The sequence below is a fragment of the Typopeltis vanoorti genome, chromosome 4, assembly GCF_054136105.1.
Source record: "Typopeltis vanoorti isolate ZY-2024b chromosome 4, IOZ_Tvanoo_1.0, whole genome shotgun sequence".
NCBI classification, from domain to species: Eukaryota; Metazoa; Arthropoda; class Arachnida; order Uropygi; family Thelyphonidae; genus Typopeltis; species Typopeltis vanoorti.
The window spans coordinates 53,102,528-53,123,566 of record NC_143552.1 but is presented as its reverse complement, the minus strand read 5'-3'; the positions used below and the strand labels follow the sequence as shown (position 1 = coordinate 53,123,566).

Here is a 21,039-nt window from a genome sequence, read left to right as displayed (position 1 = left end):
AATATTTGTGTCATTATTTCAGTAAAGTTATAATAAATTTAGTTTAATCCTTGATCCCAGTGTGAGCAAACAAAGTTTGCACTTGAAAGTATCTTCAGGACTGGGGTAAGGTAGTACAACACCGGGCAACTCGTTGCAAAGGTGGAGCAAGATTACATCACTCCTATCTCAGTATCTCTCATAATGCAAACATCTCCTTGCGGATTTGTATAATGTTATGCATTAAGGGAAGGGCCACTATCCAGACTAGTTTCGACCTTTATTGAGGTCTCTTCAGTGGGAGCCAGGCCCAGATGTGGAGATACCAGGCAGAAGCAATAGCAATGTCATCTCTGTCTATAGGAGTTGCCAAAAGGTGTGCCTCTTCAACCTTTTTTATTAAATTACTCTGGATTTAGAGAAAAATGTTGAAAGTTTATTTTTCACTTGGCTCTCACTGAAGAGACCTCAATAAAGGTCGAAACTAGTCTGGATAGTGGCTCTTCCCTTAATGCATAACATTATACATATCCGCAAGGAGATGTGTTTTGCATTATGGGAGATACTGAGATAGGAGTAATGTAAGCTTGCTCCAGCTTTGCAACAAGTTGTCCGGTGTTGTACTACCTTACCCAGTCCTGAAGATACTTTCAGGTGCAAACTTTGTTTGCTCACACTTGGATAAAGGATTAAACTAAATTTATTATAGTCTAACCAAGTGAAAAATAAACTTTCAACATCTTTCTCTAAATCCAGAGTAATTTAATAAAAAAAGGTGGCACACCTTTTGGCAACTCCTATAGGTAGAGATGACCTTGCTATTGCTTCTGCCTGGTATCTCCACATCTGGGCCTGGCTCCCACTGATGGGGGCTGGCTTTGAGAGGCTCTGCTTGGGGATAGGTTTTTGCCTGTCTCTGAGTAGGGCCACCGCTGAGATTATGGCTTTGGCTGGTGGTGGGGTGAGCCTGCCACTGGGTAGAGCCAATGCCAAGAAGCTCTTCTCGGTGATGGGGTGAGCCTGTCATTGAGTGGAACAACGCTGAGTTGGACGGTCTTTCGGCCACTATGGAGTGGTCTAGGGATCGTCCTAATTTTTAGAGAGAGGTCTTTACTTAAATACACCTCAATAAAGGTCGAAACTAGTCTGGGTAGTGGCCCTTCCCTTAATGCATAACATTATACATATCTGCAAGGAGATGTGTTTTGCATCATGGGAGATACTGAGATAGGAGTGATGTAAGCTTGCTCCACCTTTGCAACGAGTTTCCCAGTGTTGTACTACCTTACCCCAGTCCTGAAGATACTTTCAGGTGCAAACTTTGTTTGCTCACACTTGGATAAAGGATTAAACTAATTTTATTATAGTCTAACCAAATGAAAAATAAACTTTCAACATCTTCATTAAAGTTGATTACTGCGTTTATCATGTAATTTATTATTTATAGTTATGCCACAGGTATCTTTAAAGATTAGACATATTTTTTACATACATGCCAATGAATTATTTTAGTCACTTGGTCATGGCAACATTTATAATCAGTTTGAGCTATTTCGCTGCAGCCACTGATTAGATGTTCTACAGTTTCATCTTTTTGATCACATAATCTGCATTTCCTGTTATTATTTATCTTCAAAATTTTCTTTGATTCTATTAGTTTTTAATGCCTGTTTTTGAGCTGCTAGAATAAATCCTTCTGTTTCTTTTTTAATATATCCATATTGTAACCATTGCCAAGTCTTGTTCACTTCAATTTTTTTCTCATTATTATTATTATTACACCCTCCATGGGGTCAGCAGACTCATTGTGGGAGGTTCATTCAAGTGACAACATATTTATCATCCTAACAATCCTTGCATTAACAACACATTCTGGTAATTCATTCCATTTACTGACAATTCTCCAGGTAAAAAATCTACTCCTTGTCACCACACTTCTGGTGAAGAGGGGATGTGAGGAGTAGATTCTGGTTCTTCCTCTTTCACCTTCTACTCTTTTTATAATACCCTCTGGATTAATCTGATAAAATCTTCTCACTAACTTAAATGTCTCTATCATACTAGGGTGGTCTGAAACGTTCTTGGCCTAACAATGAATAGGCCAATTTACAATGAAATTTATAATTTCAAAATTATTTTTATTTTTACATAATCTCATTTAAGACTAATACATTTATTCCAACGATGTTCCTGCACCATTATCCCATACCTGTAATGGTTCTCAGTAAGATCTGCAAAATACCCCTCTACAGTTGCAATCACCTCTTGATTCAAAGAAAAAAGGTGACCAGCGAGGAAGAGTTTGTTTTGGGAAGAGACGGAAGTCGGAAGGAGCCAAATTTGGGGAATAGGGGGGATGTTCCAACAATTCATTGTCCTGATGAAAGATTTTTTTTTTTTTCTTATGCAAACTGGGACTTTTTTCACAAATTTTTTGTCTAGTCTGGTTAAAAGATCGAAATGATATTCCCTGGTTATTGTTTTACTCTTTTCATGATAATTAATAACCAAAATGCCTTTAGCATCCCAAAACACCAGTGCCATGACCTTTCCTGCTGATGGAACTGACTTTGGCGCTGAACAACCGGCTTCTGTCCACTGTTTTGACTGCTGTTTGGATTCTGGTTTGTAGTGGTGAATCGAAGTCTCATCCATACTAATAAATCAATGCACAAAATCAGTTTTATTTTTGTTAAAATGCTCCAAGCTCTGTTCAGAGATTTTCATGCGAGTGCATTTTTGATCTGCTGTGAGCAAGCGACACCCATCTTGCACAAAGCTTTTTCATTTGCAATTCTTCATGCAAAATATATCTTACACATTCTGTTGAAATGCCTCTAGTCTCAGCAGTTTCATGCACTTTGACACGCTGATCATCCAATACCATATCATGCACTTGATCATTGATTTCTGGTGTTGTTACACTTTTTGGATGTCCTTCACGTGGATCATCTTCAAGGATGGTACGGCCACGTTTAAACTCGGCAGCCCATTTCTTAATTGCCAAAAATGAAGGAGAAGAGTGCCCATAAACTTTTTATGAACTTCGAATGAATTTCTTTTGGCTTTTAACCTTCTTTTACAAAGAATTTTATAACTGCATGATACTCAATTTTATCCATTTCAAGGGATGATACAGCTGTATAAAAAAAAAACTACTTGATTGAATGACTTGCAGTTTCACATGGATGCTTATGACAGATGTACCAACTTGGAAAAAAAAATCTTGCCGATAATGTTGCCATCTATGGTTGAGGCTGAGAACTTTTCAGACCACCCTCGTATCACCTCTCTTCCTCATATCCACCAAACTCTGTAATCCACAACTCTTCAACCTCTCTCCATAGCTGGCATTCCAAAGTCCTGACGTTGTCTTAGTCACTCGCTTCTGGACCCTTTCTAATGTCTCCACATTATATTGAAAACCAAGTGACCAGATTTGAGTACAATAATCCAAGTGTGGTCTGACCAATGCTTTATACAGTGCCACAACCACTTCTTTATCCCTACATGTTACAATACTTCTTATCATAGCAGCACTACAATGAGAAGCCTTTACAACACTAGCAATATGCCCTCAAAACTTCATTGTTGACTGTCAACAATCACTCCCAAATCTCTAATCTCATCTACTTCCTGCAGTATGGCACCATTGATACAATGCACAGCCTTATATTTCTGCACTCCAAAATGCAACACCTTGCACTTGATATGCAATTGATATTGATATTAAAACTACATCCCCACTCCTTTGCCCAAGTAAAAAGTCCAATTCAAATCTTCCTGAAAGGAATTAACATCAGCAGTGCTACTTATAATTCTTCCCAACTTTGTGTCATCAGCAAACAACTGAAGATCCCCAGTCATGATATATCATTTACAAACAAGTTAAACAGCAGGGGCCCAAGAACAGACCCCTAGGGCATGCCACTGGTTACCCTCCTTTTTTGAGACATTGCTCCATCATACATAACTTGTTGGTATCATTCAGCCAATCTCTGATCCATCTAACCAATATACTATATATTCCTGTCCTCTGCAGCCTGTACACCAAGTTATCATGTGGTGATCTATCAAATGCTTTTGCAAAGTCCAAGAATATCATTGTATATGATTCTCCCTTATCTAACACACTTTTTACCTTATCATAAAATGCAAGCAACTTGCTAAGACATGACCCACCTTTTACTAATCCATGCTGACCATAATAAAGAATATTATGTCCATCAACCCAATCATGTATTCTATTCCTTACCAATCTCTCCAACATCTTGACCACAACTGCAGTTATACAGACTGGTCCATAGTTGGAGACTTCTGTCTTAGAACCATCCTTGTAGAGCAGTACTATTTTGCATTCTTTCCACTCCTTAGGAACTCTACCCACTTTCATTAAATAAACCAGGTCAAGGGAATAGCCAACTGTGGTGTACATTCCTTAACAATACCTTGTGATATATCATCCATTCCCACAGACTTATTAATATCTAACCCAACTGACACCTCTGATTCTTTCATTCCAATTCTCCTAATTCTCCTAATGTGCTGATAAAGTGCTCATTCAATAATTACACTATATTCTTTGCAGCAGTTATTCTGCTGCCATGACTATCCGCCATTGTTAACTTGCTGTAATTATTCCTTCTCTTGCTTGCCATATGGTGAAAAAAATTCCCTTGAGTTAACCTCGGCCTGACCAGCCAATCTCCTCTCATACTACAACTTTTCTTTCTTTACCATGCTTTTCACCTTTCTAGCCTGCACTTTATACTCTTTATGGATCTGATCACCACAACTGTCTTCTGCACTGTTCGTCCATTTCACTCCTACTCTACTTACTCGCTAAACCCTTGATATGCAGTTATACATTGCTTTTGTCAGATACTGCCTTGTGAGTTTCCATGCATTGTCACATCTTTTCCGCTCAGGTCATCTACCCAACATAATGATGCTATCTGACAACAGAGCTTCCTATAATCACCCTTTATATGCAGTCCACATGTATCCATTTTTGGCAGTAACCGTTTCTTGTTTTAACACTTCCCATACAAGTACCTCATGATCACTCTCCCCCCAACGAGCAGCAGTGTCAGCACCTCTTTAACAACTACATCTTGTAAAGTTATCACCAAATCCAAAACATTAAAGCCTCTGGTTGCTTCAATGACATGCTGCTTAAGATACTCATCTCTCAAAAATTTCACAAACTCACTCTTCTTGTTCCCATACACTATCTTCTCTTTCCATTCAATATTCCTGTAATTAAAGTCTCCCATCAGGATCACTTTCTTTTTACATGCCCAACTAATTTGTCTAAATATTTCACAATCAGTATTCTCTGCATTCCCTGGCTTATAACCACATCCTATCAGATATATTAACCTGTTTATTTCAACTTCACACCACACAGATTCAAAATCGGTGCATGCCCTATCAACTTCCACACTTTGCAGACACATTTCCTCTGCAATCATTAACAGCACTTCCTTTCCTATTTTCACATTTCTATCCTGTTATTCACACAATTCACACATACCTCTTCTTAAATTCATTCACTGACAATGAACTCATAACCACCTCTGGCAGCCCATTCTTCACATTCCAAGCAAAAAATGTAGTCCTAGCTTATTAACCACTCTATTACATAATTTCCATGGGTGATCTCTTGCTCTCTCCTGTCCTGTCATGTACTGAAAAAAAGGCCTTTAGTGTCAATCCTATAAATACCTTTTAACAACTTATATGCTTCTACCATGTCTTCTCTTTTTCACCTATTAGGTAGTTTTTGAATCCACACAGATTCAAAATCGGTGCATGCACTATCAACTTCCACACTTTGCAGACACATTTCCTCTGCAATCATTTAAGAAGAGGTATGTGTGAATTGTGTGAATAACAGGATAGAAATGTGAAAATAGGAAAGGAAGTGCTGTTAATGATTGCAGAGGAAATGTGTCTGCAAAGTGTGGAAGTTGATAGTGCATGCACCGATTTTGAATCTGTGTGGTGTGAAGTTGAAATAAACAGGTTAATATATCTGATAAGATGTGGTTATAAGCCAGGGAATGCAGAGAATACTCTTCTTAAATTCATTCACTGACAATGAACTCATAACCACCTCTGGAAGCATATAAGTTGTTAAAAGGTATTTATAGGATTGACACTAAAGGCCTTTTTTTCAGTACATTCCAAGCAAAAAATGTAGTCCTAGCTTATTAACCACTCTATTACATAATTTCCATGGATGATCTCTTGCTCTCTCCTGTCCTGTCATGTACTGAAAAAAAGGCCTTTAGTGTCAATCCTATAAATACATTTTAACAACTTATATGCTTCTACCATGTCTTCTCTTTTTCACCTGTTAGGTAGTTTTTGAATCCCAAACAGTTAGTCTATTCTCATAGTGAGTATTCCATAGATCTACAACAATTTTAATCACTTGCCTCTGAATCCTCTCCACCGCTGTACATAGTAATCCAGATGTGGCCCTATTAGAGCCTTATATAGGGGTAACAATAACTTCTTTGTCCCTACTTGTTAGTATGCTCTTCAAAAACCATGTAATCTGATATGCTGTTTTCACCACCTTCAGAATTTACCCTCTAAACTTCATATCTTCCTATCCACCATCACCCCCAAGTTCTTGGCCTCATCAGTTTCCTAATTTTGGTTATTGTTTAGTTATTTATAATTTGCAAACAAATCTCTTTCCCTTGTCTCATAATTTTTTTTAATTATTTTATATTTTTTATTTCCATGTCTAGAGTTTATGTCTAGTTTTATAGGATCACGTTATTTGCTTCATCCTAGCAGCTTATAGGACACTCACATATAATATCACATAAATTATTAATAGTTTATTTGTCAGTAATGAAATCATTTCTATTCATGCCTGTTCTTTCTCTTCCTTATAATTGCCATTCTCAGATGGCTCATTAATGTTGATTCACATATTTTTACCATTTAGCAATTCAAATATCAACCTAATATAGTATTATCCTTAATTATTATTTTATAATCTTTACAAGCACGTTCATCCCCCCCCCCTGGAGATTTTGACTACAATAGAAGAACCTGTTACAATATGTGATGCTGTTGGCAATATGCAAAAAGGAAATTCTAGCAAGGGTGAGGTATATTCTCTCAATCTGCCAGAAGGTTAAGGTGGCAGTGGAAGTTTTTCAAATGCTCTGGCATGAACATGTTAGTATGTACTGCAACAAGGTAATAGATGCAGAACAAGAGGAGATGAATATACCTTTAGATTTTTTAAAGGCTTTTGATTCAGTTTCCACATGACAAATTGATAACTAAATTGGAATGCATGGAGTTTAAATAATAGATTAGTGAATGTTTTTAAAAAAGTGTAAAATGGACAGCAGTATGGTATCTTCTGAAAGAGGAATGGCACTAATAGTATGCCAGGTTTTTGGGATCATTGTTGTTTAACTTGCACATTAATGATATTTGAAGGCTTAACTGGAAATATGTAGATGTTCAAAAGTGATGCAAAAATTAATTTAATTAATTAATTATGGGCAGTATAACCTTAACACTCTAACAGAGTAAATGCTGTTAGATCTGCCTGTCCAGAGGCATTAGGTAGCAGCCCTACCACTGGACTTACCCAGCGACAGGTTAGTAACCTGCCCTGGGGAACTTCAAAATACTTTCAAGTTTCATGCAAAGAAAAGCCAGACGGACTGTCAGGGAAAAGATCACAACCCAGGAAGCTGTAAACAAAATTGAAAAAAGAACACATAATGAAGATTGTAACATGGAATGTGAGAAGCATTGCACACAAAGAAGAAGAACTTGATAAATAACTAAACCAAGCTAACATAAAGATATGTATAGTAATAGAAACAAAGAAAAAACAAAAAGGTACAAAAGAAACAAACAACTATATACAAATCTACAGTGGGGTAAAAAAAGAAGAAAGAGCAAAAGCAGGTATAATGATTATGGTACATAAATCCCTAAAGAACAATATTGTATATTACAACTATTTGAATGAAAGACTAATAGAAATTAGACTCAAGACATTAAGAGGCCACATAACAACCATTGGTGCATATGCACCAGAAGAGGGAAAAGAAGAAAACAGTAATATATTTTATAAAGAATTACAGAATGCCTTAGATAAAACAAACAAAACTGACTATTTACTGCTAGCAGGAGATTTAAATGCCAGAATAGAAAACAAAAAATACAAAACAAACATCGGTAAATTTGGCAAAGATACATGTAATCAAAATGGTCACAGATTGCGTGATTTTGTCATTTATAATAATATGAGAATATTGAATTCAATGTTTAAACACAAGGAAATACATAAATATACTTGGTCAGCCAGAGGATACAAATCAGTAATTGACTACGTTATCACAAATTTTAAATTAGTGGAGTTAATTTTAAACATAAGAACATATCAAGGCTTTGAATTAAACTCTGATCATTATATGGTGTATCAGCAAAATTTGTTTTAAACCAAAGTGGCTAAAAACACATAGAATCCAAAATTCTTACCAGCCAAGCTACAAAATTTCTTCATTACAGGATCCTCAAGTTAGACAATAATATCAAAAATGCACAAACTTAAAAACAGAAACCACACATGAATCAAGTGACATAGAAGATGAATGGGAAAATTTGAAACAAATTCTCACAAAAGCAGCAACAGAAACCTTAGGAATAAAGCACAAATGGATTAGAAAAAGAGGACTACGAGAGTGGAACAAAGAAATAGAAAATATAATAAAAACCAAAAAGGACAGTTGCAGAAATGGCTAAATTCCAAAACAATAGGAGCAATTGCAAAACGAGAAGTAAGGAAAAAACATAGAGAAAGATGGAACAATTTCGTAACAGAATGAGAAAAGGATTTATTTAAGCCACAACCCAAAACCTATAAAGTAATAAAATACATGAATAAAAAAATAAAAGAAAAGATAAAAATACAAACAATAGATTTAGAAAAATGGGTGAGCTATTTCCAAAATCTCTGGACAGATGAGAATAATGAAATAAAATTTTATAAGACAAAGAATGACCTAATAGAAAATATCACAATGTTAGAACTGAAAAATATAATAAAGAAGATGAAAAATAGGAAAACACCAGGAGAGGACAATATAAATATAGAACTGTACAAAAATGCAGGTGAAAAATTTAATGAAAGACTTCTGAAATTTTTTAATATGGTTTGGATGTCTGGAAAAACCCCTAACTCTTGGAAAAAAGCACTGGTTATCCCAATCTATAAAAAAGTAAATAAAGACAATTGCGATAATTATAGGGGAATTAGCCTGCTGAATACAGGATATAAAATATATGCAGGAATATTAAAAGAGAAACTAAGCAGCATTGTAGAAGACAAATTACTAGAAGAACAAAATGGTTTCCGAAAAGGCTAATCCTGCATAGATCCAATTTTTACTTTAAAATTATTAATAGAAAAGAGAAGAGAATTTCAAAAAGAAACACACGTGGCTTTTATTGATTATGAAACAGCCTTTGACAAAATTAGTAGACAAAAATCATTTAAAATATTAACCGATTTAAACATACCAAACCAACTTTTACAATTTATTCAAGAAATATATACAAGAAATAAAATAGCAGTTAAATTAGAACACATCTCAGAATGGAAAGATATATCAGGAGGAGTATACGACAAGGATGTACCCTCTCACCTCTGCTTTTCAATATATATATAAATGAAATGTTAACAATCTGGAAACAGCATAACCCATTTGGTATACAAATGACCCTGCAAATGAAGATAGATACACTACTATTTGCAGATGATCAAATAGTATTAGCTACATCAGAAGATGACTTACAAAGATCATTAAAATCATTAAATGATATCTCAAAGCAATATAATATGACAATATCTAAAGAAAAAACAAAAATAATGGCATTCAAAGGAGAAAACCCAATAAGAAGTAAAATAGTGATAGATAATAAAATACTAGAACAAGTAAACACTTTCAGATACTTGGGATGTGATCTATCATACGAAGAAGAAAAAGACATAGACACTAAAATATCAAATTTTGTCAAAGTAAATGGCATAATAAATAATATATTTAAGCCATCCTTAGTACAAAAGCACACTAGAATCAGACTATATAATGTCATGTCAAAACCAACTCTACTATACGGAAGTGAAACATGGACCATGAAAAGGAAAGATGAAAAACGAATTCAAACAGCAGAAATGAAGTTCCTCAGAAAAACAGCTGGATATACCAAGTGGGACCACAAAACAAATGAAGAAATCTTACAATCCCTGAGAATAAAACCAATTAATTACTACATAAGACAATATAAACAAAAATGGCTAGAACATTTAAATAGAATGGACAACAGCAGACTACCAAAAATATTATACAGATACAAAATAAGTGGAAAAAGAAGAATCGGAAGACTAAGAAGGAGATAGTATGAGACCGGAACAGGCCACTTGGCCTAAATTCCATGTTAGGAAGAAGAAGAAGAATTAACTTTTAATTAATTATATTTTTTTACAATTATTGTTTACTGTTTATTTTTAAATAAATTCAGTGTATTTTTTTTGTCAATACTGAATGTCAATATTGATTTTAAGAATGATTATGATAACTTTAGTTATCATAGTCATTAATGTTGAATTGCTGGAATTTGTTTGACACAATTTCTCTTTATAACTACATTATAAACAAGAATAGTTACAGAACCCTTAACCATCCAGATGACGTCTATAGACATCAAGCTAAATCTAGATACTATTCTGTATCCAGATTTAGATACAGAATCTAAATTGAATTGAATAACATGGATAAGAAGTGCAATTTGGTCTCACTCTTTCATCCACCTCGCCAGTAGGGAGGTTAAAGTAAAATCTTGTAAAATTTCATGAATAATGCTCTTTTTGTTTTTAAAAAAAGTTTTTTTTTTCAATAGGCTTTCTGAATTACTATGATGCTTGTTCAGAGGGATTAAAAAGAGCTAATGCCAAATTGAAATTTGGAGGACCTGGAGGATCATGTCATCCCCTTAATTCTGGTCATTCACCTATTTGTTGGGCACTTTTGAAACATTGCCTATCAGGACAAAATTTTTTTACTGGAGAAACTGGTGTTAGAATTGACTTTATCTCTTTTCACAAAAAGGTAGTAATCTGAAATTGTTTTTTTGCATTTACTGTTTTTTTTTAGATTTTGTGTGAGTGTGTGTGTACATATACAGGTAGTCCTCGACTTACGACGATTCGCGCTTATGACAGTCAAAATTATTATTAAAAATTCTCTAATTTAACTTTGCCGCCAGCATATACATACATATATCACATTACTTTTGCATACGCATTGCAGCATTGCCATTATTCGACAAACAAAGCACATCACCAATATGCAATAGCGCTGCTATGATTCGCCCACTTCTAACTTATCACAGCCTTTGGCAGGTTAGTTACTAATCAGCAGGCAAAGTGTTTGTTACTCTCTTTGCAGTTTTTGTATCTTGTCATAACTCTATCATGTCCAGTAAGAGAAATAATACTACTGATTAAAATTCCAACATAAAAAAGAAGCCGATTCCTAGCATTTTTTAAGTTTAGATGTTAAAATGAAGGTGATTAAAGCATATGACAAAGGAAAGAAAATCGGTGAAATAGCACGAGAAGAAAAATTATCGCATTCAACTGTTTCAACAATTATAAAAGATAAATCGAGAATAATGGAGGCAGCTAAAGGGGCAGTTAACATGAAATGTACAATTTTAACGAAAAAAGGAGAAGAGCCAATTCATGAAATGGAGAAGCTTTTAATGATATGAATAGATGATTAAATCAACAAGAATATTCCTCTCAGTTTGTTTATGATTCAAACAAAAGCATGCAGCCTGTTTAACAATTTAAGGAAACAAGAAGATAATGATAAATTTAGTTTAATCCTTTATCCCAGTAAGAGCAAACAAAGTTTGCACCTGAAAATATCTTCAAGACTAAATATATATTAAGTTAAAAATTTATTCTCATATATATATATATATATATATATATATATAGTTGCCTGGTGTTCTACTACTTACCCAGGTAAGATAGTACAACACTATATTCAGTCCTGAAGATATTTTCAGGCGCAAACTTTGTTTTCTCTCACTGGGATAAAGGATTAAACTAAATTTATCATAGTCTAACCTAGTGAAAAATAAACTTTCAACAAGAAGATAAATACGACAAGCATATATTTAACGCTAGTAAAGGTTGGTTTCACTGATTCAAAAGCCAATTTAACTTACATAACATACGAATAATGGGAGAAGCTGCTAGCTCCGATTTTGAAACTGCCGAAATTTTCAAGAAAAATCTGAAATAAACAGATATCAAAAATGGTGATTTTTGATGTGTTTATGTATTTTTTCTTAAATTTTTCTTTCTTAATTTTGTATTTATGTATTTATGTGTATATGCGCTAATAAATAATTTATAAATGTTTATGTAAGTTTATACATTTTTAACTGTTTTAAGTTAAATAGAAACCTAATTTATGAAAATATTATAACAGAAATCAAACAAATCAAGAATTAACAAAAGTCCTCGACTTATGTCAGAATCGACTTATAACGGAGATGTTGGAACGTAACCCGTTCGTAAGTCGGAGGACTACCTGTATATATATATATATATATATATTATTTATCATTTAGCTTATCATTCATACTATAACAAGATTTAATGGTAATTATGAATAATACTTAAATTTAGGTGAAATTTTTTTAATACCCATAAAACTTTCTTAAATTTGAGAGAAGGAAGTTGTATTGATATATTGAATTTAAATACACGCTGATGTACAAAATCTGGAAAACAACAATTTTATTTCTTCTTCTTATTGTGCTATCTTCTATCGAAGGTCAGCGACCATCTTTGCGAACAAACTGCGCTCTTGTGATAATCTGAGCAGTTGTGCTCTGCTCTTTCCTGTCCACATCTTGATGTTGTCAAACCATGATATTCTTTTTCTTCCTCTAGTTCCTTTGCCATCAATTCTTCCTACCAAAATAGTTTGTAGAAGTTGGTATCATGATGTGGCCAAGATATGATGTTTTTCGTTTCTTGATTATTTGTACAAGATGTTTAGCTTTGCCAATGGATTTTAAGACATCTTCATTGGTAATTTTTTCTGTCCATGATATCTTTAGCATTCTTCTGTATAGCCACATCTCAAAGGCTTCGATTTTCTTGATGGTTGTTGCCTTCAATGTCCATGTTTCAACTCCATAGAGCAGAATAGACCACACATAGCATTTCAGCATTCGGCATCTGACTTCCATGTTTAGGTCTTTATTGTAGAATAGTGTTCTCATTTTCATGAAGGACTGCCATGCAATTTCAATCCTTGTCTTTATATCTATTTCTGGATCCCACCGTTCATTAAGCCAGCAACCAAGATATTTATATCTTGACACGTGATCAATATTTTCCCATTGAGTGTCAGTTTCATTGATGAGGCTGGATGTTTGCTGATGATTGTGTATTTTGTCTTGTTGATGTTTATATTTATTCCCATTCTTTGGCTTTCTATGTATACTCTGTCAATGAGTTTTGGGAGATTCATAATATTATCTGATATTAGCATGGTGTCATCTGCATATCGTCGGTTGTTAACAATCTTTCCATTTATTGTGATTCCCTCTGGACATTCTTCCAGAATGTCCAGAGGGAATCACACTGAAATGTACTATTATTTTCATGCTGAAAATAATAGTACATCATCAGGGTGTAGAAACAAGCAAATCAAAGAACAGGAATACAAAAGTATATACAATAATTGTTTTACCAATTAAAAATTATTAGCTGTAAATTAATATTATTATTCAGTAACCTCCATGGAGTTAACAGAGTCATCGTGGGAGGCCCACTCAACCAGCAGAATGTCTATCATAATGGACTTTGAAGTTATTTACACTACCTCCTCTTACAGTGCACTCCGGCAATGCATTCTACTCACTAACAACTCTCCATGTAAAACGTCTACTCCTTACACCCTTCTTCACCACATCTCTATACAACTTCCAGGGATGGCCTCTTGTTCTTCCCATCTTAACATCTACTATTTTTATAATTTCTTCTATATTAATCTGATAGAATCCCTTAATAAATAATATTAAAACTATTTTTGATGTTTACATAATGTAAGAATTTACCAAACTTTTGGGAGAGAGAGACAATCGTTCTGATTCAGGTTAGGCTGATGTAAAAGAGCTTCACAACTTTCTTTGAAAAATGTTCATATTTAAAACTTCTTCTCTGGAGAAGACAAGCTTCATCCCACTGGATACTGTGTTTAGTGTCGATACTATGCTGTGTCAGACCAGACCAGACTTTTTAGGTTATAAATATTTATGTAGTATTGATGTTCATTAATTCTTTTTTCCACAGAATGGCCTGTCTGCCCAAAGTATGCCGAATTACATTCACAAGGAATCTGGTAAACATCAGCTAAAAATAGAGATGACAGTTTGTCTGTTGTGGATGGTAACAGATTAGAAATTTTGTTGATAGGAAAATATATGTCAATAAAGTGATACTTCTTCAAAATTCTGCCAATAAGTTCAGAGATATCAGAAATATAAGGGATTAGAACCCTGCGGTCTGTTGAAGAATCCTTAGTTGTTGGAACATAGGAGTCAGTTGTCTCTGCTGGATCTGATGAAAGTTGTAACTATTTAATTCCATTAAAATATTTTGATAGTGAGAAGAACTTGTTGTAAGCTTGAGAGAGAGAGAGGAACATACATTATGTGCTCTGTTAAAGACTTGATAACACCAATTTTTTTGAGAAGTGTGATGAGCAGATTTTTGATGAATGTATCTGCCAGTCAAGGTAGGTTTTCGATAAACACTGGTTGACAAAGTACTAGAGGCTGTGTGAGTAAGAAGTATGTCCAAGAATGTTCGACTACCAGCATTTTCTTTTTACATGGTGAATTGAATGTGTGGGTAAATGCTATTGATCCAATGTAGGAAAGTGATAAGTTCATTTTCAGAATGAGACCAAACAGCAAAAACATCATTAACATAACAAAACCAAAGAGAGGATTGAGGATGAATGGATGAGAGCAAGGTATCCTCCAGATAGTTCAAACAATAGTTTGCCAAAGGTGGAGATAGAGGGCAACCATTGGCAGTGTCTTTACTTGTCTATAAATTTTGTTTTTTCCAGCTGAAATATCCTGATTACATAACAAATTCAAAAATCTTCACATCATGAGGGAAATCATCATATAGTAAACTGATAGTCTCAGATAATGGAATGTTGGTAAATAGAGAAACAGTGTCAAAGCTGACTAACATATCCGACTCTTGTAATTCTTGATTTTGTTAGAAAATGTGTGGAATTCTTGATAAATGATCTGCATTGTCCAATGTGGGCAGTTAATAAACATGAAAAAAATTTGGCAATTCTATAGGTGGGAGAGGCAGTACAATTTACAGTGGGTCTTACTGGACAACTTTCTTGCATGATAACCACAGTAATAAACTTTAATGAAAGTACAGATATTTTATACTGAAAATAACAGTACATCAGTGCGTAGAAACAAGCAAATCAAAGAACAGGAATACAAGGTACGTACGACAGTTATTTTATCAGTTTAAAGTTTATTACTGTGGATATCATGTAATTTTGTTATTTAAAATAGTAATTTATGTACACAATCTTAAATTACAAAGAAGGATGAGATGCATGGGAAGAGAAAGCAGATTATGAAAGATTGTCAATGATAGCAGTCATGAGGAGATAGCTTATGGTGTAATTGAATTTATGAGAAGACCAGTGATGGACTGCAAGGCTGTTGTTGTTATGTTCCATCGAGTCATTTTAGACTCCTGGTGATTCTATGAACATATAAATACATTCTCCATTCAGATCTGTCTCTGGCTATATCTTTCAGAATTTCCAAGTGCAATCCAGTTGCTTCTTTAAACTCCATCCACCCATTTATTAATTTGTACATTAATTAAACAGGAAATGCTTTGAAGGGGAAGTATCCAGTTGTTTTCTGTTGATGCAAAACTGGGTAGAGCCCTATCTATTTAAATCATTCTGCAGAATGATTTAATAGACAGTGTGGGAAAAGGATAATGGTTAGCAGTTTAATGTGGCAAAATATAAGATTATGCAATTTAAAATTACAAGCTGTGTATCACATTGACAGAATTAGACTACAGGAAAATGAAATTAGAAATTTTTTGGTGATGATAGAGAGAGAGTTCTGAGAGACCATATTGCAGAAAAGGACAGAATATCTCATAGGATTTTCTAGTTGAGCCTGTGAGCTTTTCTGCTCATAGGTTCAATTATGAATAAGAACATATAAGGACACACTGACAGACTGAGATAAGGAGGCTGTTATCTCTCTTTATAAGGTTTTGATATAGCCACATTTGAACTACTGTGTATACATCTGAACTGGATTTCTAGGGATGAGTAAGGAGAGAGGATCCAGAAGCAGGTAAATGGTGGCAGGTTTATGGAATGCTCCCTATGACACTAGATTGAATATTTAGGATTATAAAGTTAGATTCATTTATAGGATTGATGCAGAAGAAATATTTCAATATATGCCAAGAAGAGAGAGAACAAACAATCATATGTAGAATTGTGTAAGAGTGTGATTAGCAAGGATAAGAGGACTAGATTTTTTGTTTGGAAAGTGATGATTAAGTAGAACAGGTTACCAGAATTGGTCATGAGTGCCTTGTCAGTGAATGAATTCAAGGAGAGGTATTATAGTTTTGTGTGAAGAATGGTTAGTGTTGCCTCCTGTGATGACTGTGTAATAATAATAATAATGAATACAATTTTAGAATAATTGTTTAAAACTTGCCAATTCACAGAATTGAGACAGAATGCTCACAGCTGTCGATCTATTTTCCATCTCTGCAGTTCACATTGTTTTCTCTTACTTTTTTTTTTTTTTTTGCAAGGGGGAAAAAACATGAGAGTACAGCCTTGATATATAAAAAGTAAGCATATGCATCAAATTCTTCTTGTTGAGAGGCTTATACGCTGGTTAAACATGATAACTAATATTTAAGGAATTGACAGCATATACTAGAAATATAAATTAAATAAACTTTAATATATACTTTCCGATATTTCGGCAAACGTCACGTTGCCATCTTCTTGGGAACTTACTACAAAGACACGTGCACACAAGTACTAATAACAGCAAATAAGACTGAAGCTAGGAAGCTAACATTTTCCTAAAGTCCTGCTGGTGCCCCCTGGCGGGCTATATTGGTAGTTCTTGGCCTTTGGGCTGAAGTTCTTCTGATAAAAGTTTCCCAAATTTGGGGCAGTCTCATGCATCCAAATTTGTTGAGGTTTGGCATGTTCCTAAGGGCCGAGGCTGATTCCATGAATAGTCTTTCATACTTGAACTTGCTGTGGTGTATTACTGTGGCTTTCTTCCATCTTATTCTGTGGCGAGTATCCAGAGCGTGGTCTGCAAGCCCAGAGTGGCTGTACTGGTGAAATCGGATGTAATCCTTGTGTTCTGAGATTCTGATATTTGCTGTCCTGCCTGTTTGGCCAAAGTAGGACAATTTACAGCTGCAAGGGACCTGGTATACACCAGGTAGGTCTAGGGGAAGTGGTTGGTCTTTAGTGGAGCAGATAAGGGATGCCAGTTTTCTATGTGGTCTGTAACAAGTGGTCAAGTCATGTTTTTTTAAGATTTTATTGATTTTTTCCAAGGTGCCTCGGATGTAGGGAATGGTGATGGATTTAGAGTAATCTTTTTTGTGAAGGGGAGGGGGTGGTGGGTTGTAGACAACTGGGTTAAGTATTTTTTGGATTTTTTGGAGGGGATAGCCATTGGCTGAGAAAGTGTCACAGATTTGATTTAGTTCAGTGGTTAGGGCTTGATCATTTGAACAGATTATTTTTGCCCTGTTGAATAATGTCTTTCTCAGCCAATGGCTATCCCCTCCAAATCCCCTCCTGTTGAATAATGTCTTAATAACTCCATATTGTTGTGAGGGGGGGGTGATGGGATTGTTGGTGAATGTATCTGCCTGTATGGGTGGGGTTTCTATAAACTGAGAAAACCAAGGTTCCATTAGGTGAATTCGCTATTTGGCCACATGGCCCGGATTCACTCCTCTCCTTCCTAACACACTTAAACAACCAACACCCTAGAATTAAGTTCACCCTGGAAAAAGAGGAAAACAATAACCTTCCCTTCCTAGACACACTAGTCACCCACCAACCTGATGGAACCTTGGTTTTCTCAGTTTATAGAAAACCCACCCATACAGGCAGATACATTCACCAACAATCCCATCACCCCCCTCACAACAATATGGAGTTATTAAGACATTATTCAACAGGGCAAAAATAATCTGTTCAAATGATCAAGCCCTAACCACTGAACTAAATCACATCCATGACACTTTCTAGGCAATGGCTACCCCCTCCAAAAAATCCAAAAAATACTTAACCCAGTTATCCACAACCCACCACCCCCTCCCCTTCACAAAAAAGATTACTCTAAATCCATCACCATTCCCTACATCCGAGGCACCTCGGAAAAAATCAATAAAATCTTAAAAAAAATGACTTGACCACTTGTTACAGACCATATAGAAAACTGGCATCCCTTATCCGCTCCACTAAAGACCAACCACTTCCCCTAGACCTACCTGGTGTATACCAGGTCCCTTGCAGCTGTAAATTGTCCTACTTTGGCCAAATAGGCAGGACAGCAAATATCAGAATCTCAGAACACAAGGATTACATCCAATTTCACCAATACAGCCACTCTGGGCTTGCAGACCATGCTCTGGATACTCGCCACAGAATAAGATGGAAGAAAGCCACAGTAATACACCGCAGCAAGTTCAAGTATTAAAGACTATTCATGGAATCAGCCTCGGCCCTTAGGAACATGCCAAACCTCAACAAATTTGGATGCATGAGACTGCCCCAAATTTGGGAAACTTTTATCAGAAGAACTTCAGCCCAAAGGCCAAGAACTACCAATATAGCCCGCCAGGGGGCACCCTCAGGACTTTAGGAAAATGTTAGCTTCCAAGCTTCAGTCTCATTTGTTGTTATTAGTACTTGTGTGCACGTGTCTTTGTAGTAAGTTCCCAAGAAGATGGCAACGTGACGTTTGCTGAAATATCAGAAAGTATATATTAAAGTTTATTTAATTTATATTTCTAGTATACGCTGTCAATTCCTTAAATATTAGTTATCATGCATCAAATTCATAGAATAACCAAACAAAATGATGCCCTATGGCAGGTGTCAGCAACTTTTTTTTTTTTTTTCAGTGAAGAGTCATTTTTGATCTAATTAAAAAAACAAAACAAAACCAAAGAGCTGCACCTCAGCTCAAGCTGAGAAGGGGAGAATTTTTAAGAAATGGAATAGAGTGAGAAGGTGTTTAAAAAAAATATTTAGAAATATTATTTATTAGTATTTAAAAAATTGAACATACATCTAATTAGGAATGAATTAATGTGACTTTTGTCTGTACTTATTAGCGAGTCTCTCAACATCTGGCAAGTATGCTGTAATTTTAATCTTTAAACATGCTGAGAGAGAGATTCCCATTGTTCAGATGATTTCAGGTGATTGATAATACCACATTACTTATTTAAGAATTCATGTACCTATCACAAACACTGCATACACATAGATATTTGTTCCCGTTTTAATTATTTTATACTCGTCACTGCTGCAATAATTAACTTTGATACCTTGCAGTATGTGTACACTGCTTGTAATGCATAGGCAAACTAAACTAAGAAGTGTTTGCAGCATGCACTTGTTATACATTTAGGCTAAATGTTAAAAAGCCACAGTTGAATGCTCCCCATGTACTGCCGATATCCTTCCCATTTAGCAACTGATACCATGGAACAGAGCCTAGTATACTCGGTCATAACTCTCTATTTTGTAGTTCAGCATGTAATCATTTCTGAATGGAACATCTATATACTTAGCTTTTCCAAGTCAGTACAGCATGATTGCTGCCATCAACTAGAGGGAACACAGTTGCATCTCTAACTGAAACACCTGTGACACTATAAGCAGATCTAATGCTCTTTGACCTTGAATTCTTTTTATTTTAGCTGCTTATGGCAGCTGCTGTCTCACAACAGATCAATTTCAGCTTCATTCATTGCTACTCAGCCAGTGTTCAGATAATTAAAGTCACCCATGATGATTAATCATTTAATACACATTAAGATTATTTGGTGATACATTTCATTATCACTAGCAGTGACTATACTATAATACTATACTATTTACACATGATTCCAAGTTAGTTCTTCTGCTTCTGAGAACCAGGTGTGTCACTAATGCCAATAATCAGAAGCCACAGCATATTCAGTAAAGCATCAAGCTCACCCCCGTTTGTTGTTGATACTCCTGGCGTTTGTGTACAGACAATAAGTTACCTCCATCTTTTTTTTTTTATGGCATTACTAAACTCTTTCTGGAGAGAAGACCGTGGAATGGGGGAGGACCTGATTATTTTTTTTAATGCCGTGATTGCTGTAGCCATTGGAGAGGAAGGTCAAGCTCAGTAGTAAGGGCGGTTCTTGGTAAGACATCCAAGATTGTAAAAAAGTACAACCTATACACAGCATTTAAGCCCCACCACAAATTGCTACTCTTATCCGCTCTACAAAAGATCAGCTCCCTCCTCTCTCAGCGCCTGGAGTCTATAAAGTACCCTGTTCCTCTAAACTGGCATACTTTGGACAGACAGGCAGATCAGCTACTATCTGCCTGGAGGAACATAAGTCATACATCTGCAACCACGACTATGGTCAGTCAGGCCTGGCTGACCATGAATTGGACACAACCCACAGGATCTCATGGAAAAAACCACCATGCTCCACCACAGCAAATTCAAAAGAGAGAGAGACTATTCTTAGAATCAGCAGCAGTTCTCAGGAATCAACCAAATCTTAACAAATATGGTTGCATTAAGCTTCCTAAGATTTGGGAAATGCTTATCACCAGATGTCCCACTTTACATTCC

The 21,039-nt window shown here is 35.4% G+C and overlaps 1 protein-coding gene across 9 annotated transcripts in view; it reads left to right on the top strand.

Moving 5' to 3' along the window:
• Idua (alpha-L-iduronidase) overlaps positions 1-21,039 on the top strand; it is a 288,729-nt gene that overhangs the window by 95,965 nt on the left and 171,725 nt on the right. For all 9 annotated transcript variants that reach the window (XR_016548188.1, XR_016548187.1, XM_090391167.1 and 6 more), the window contains one exon: positions 10,930-11,138. Coding sequence is in view for 7 of the 9 variants with exons in the window: in XM_090391167.1 (XP_090247293.1) it covers positions 10,930-11,138 (209 nt within the window). In the remaining 2 variants the exon portion in view is untranslated. The remainder of the gene's footprint in view (positions 1-10,929; positions 11,139-21,039) is intronic.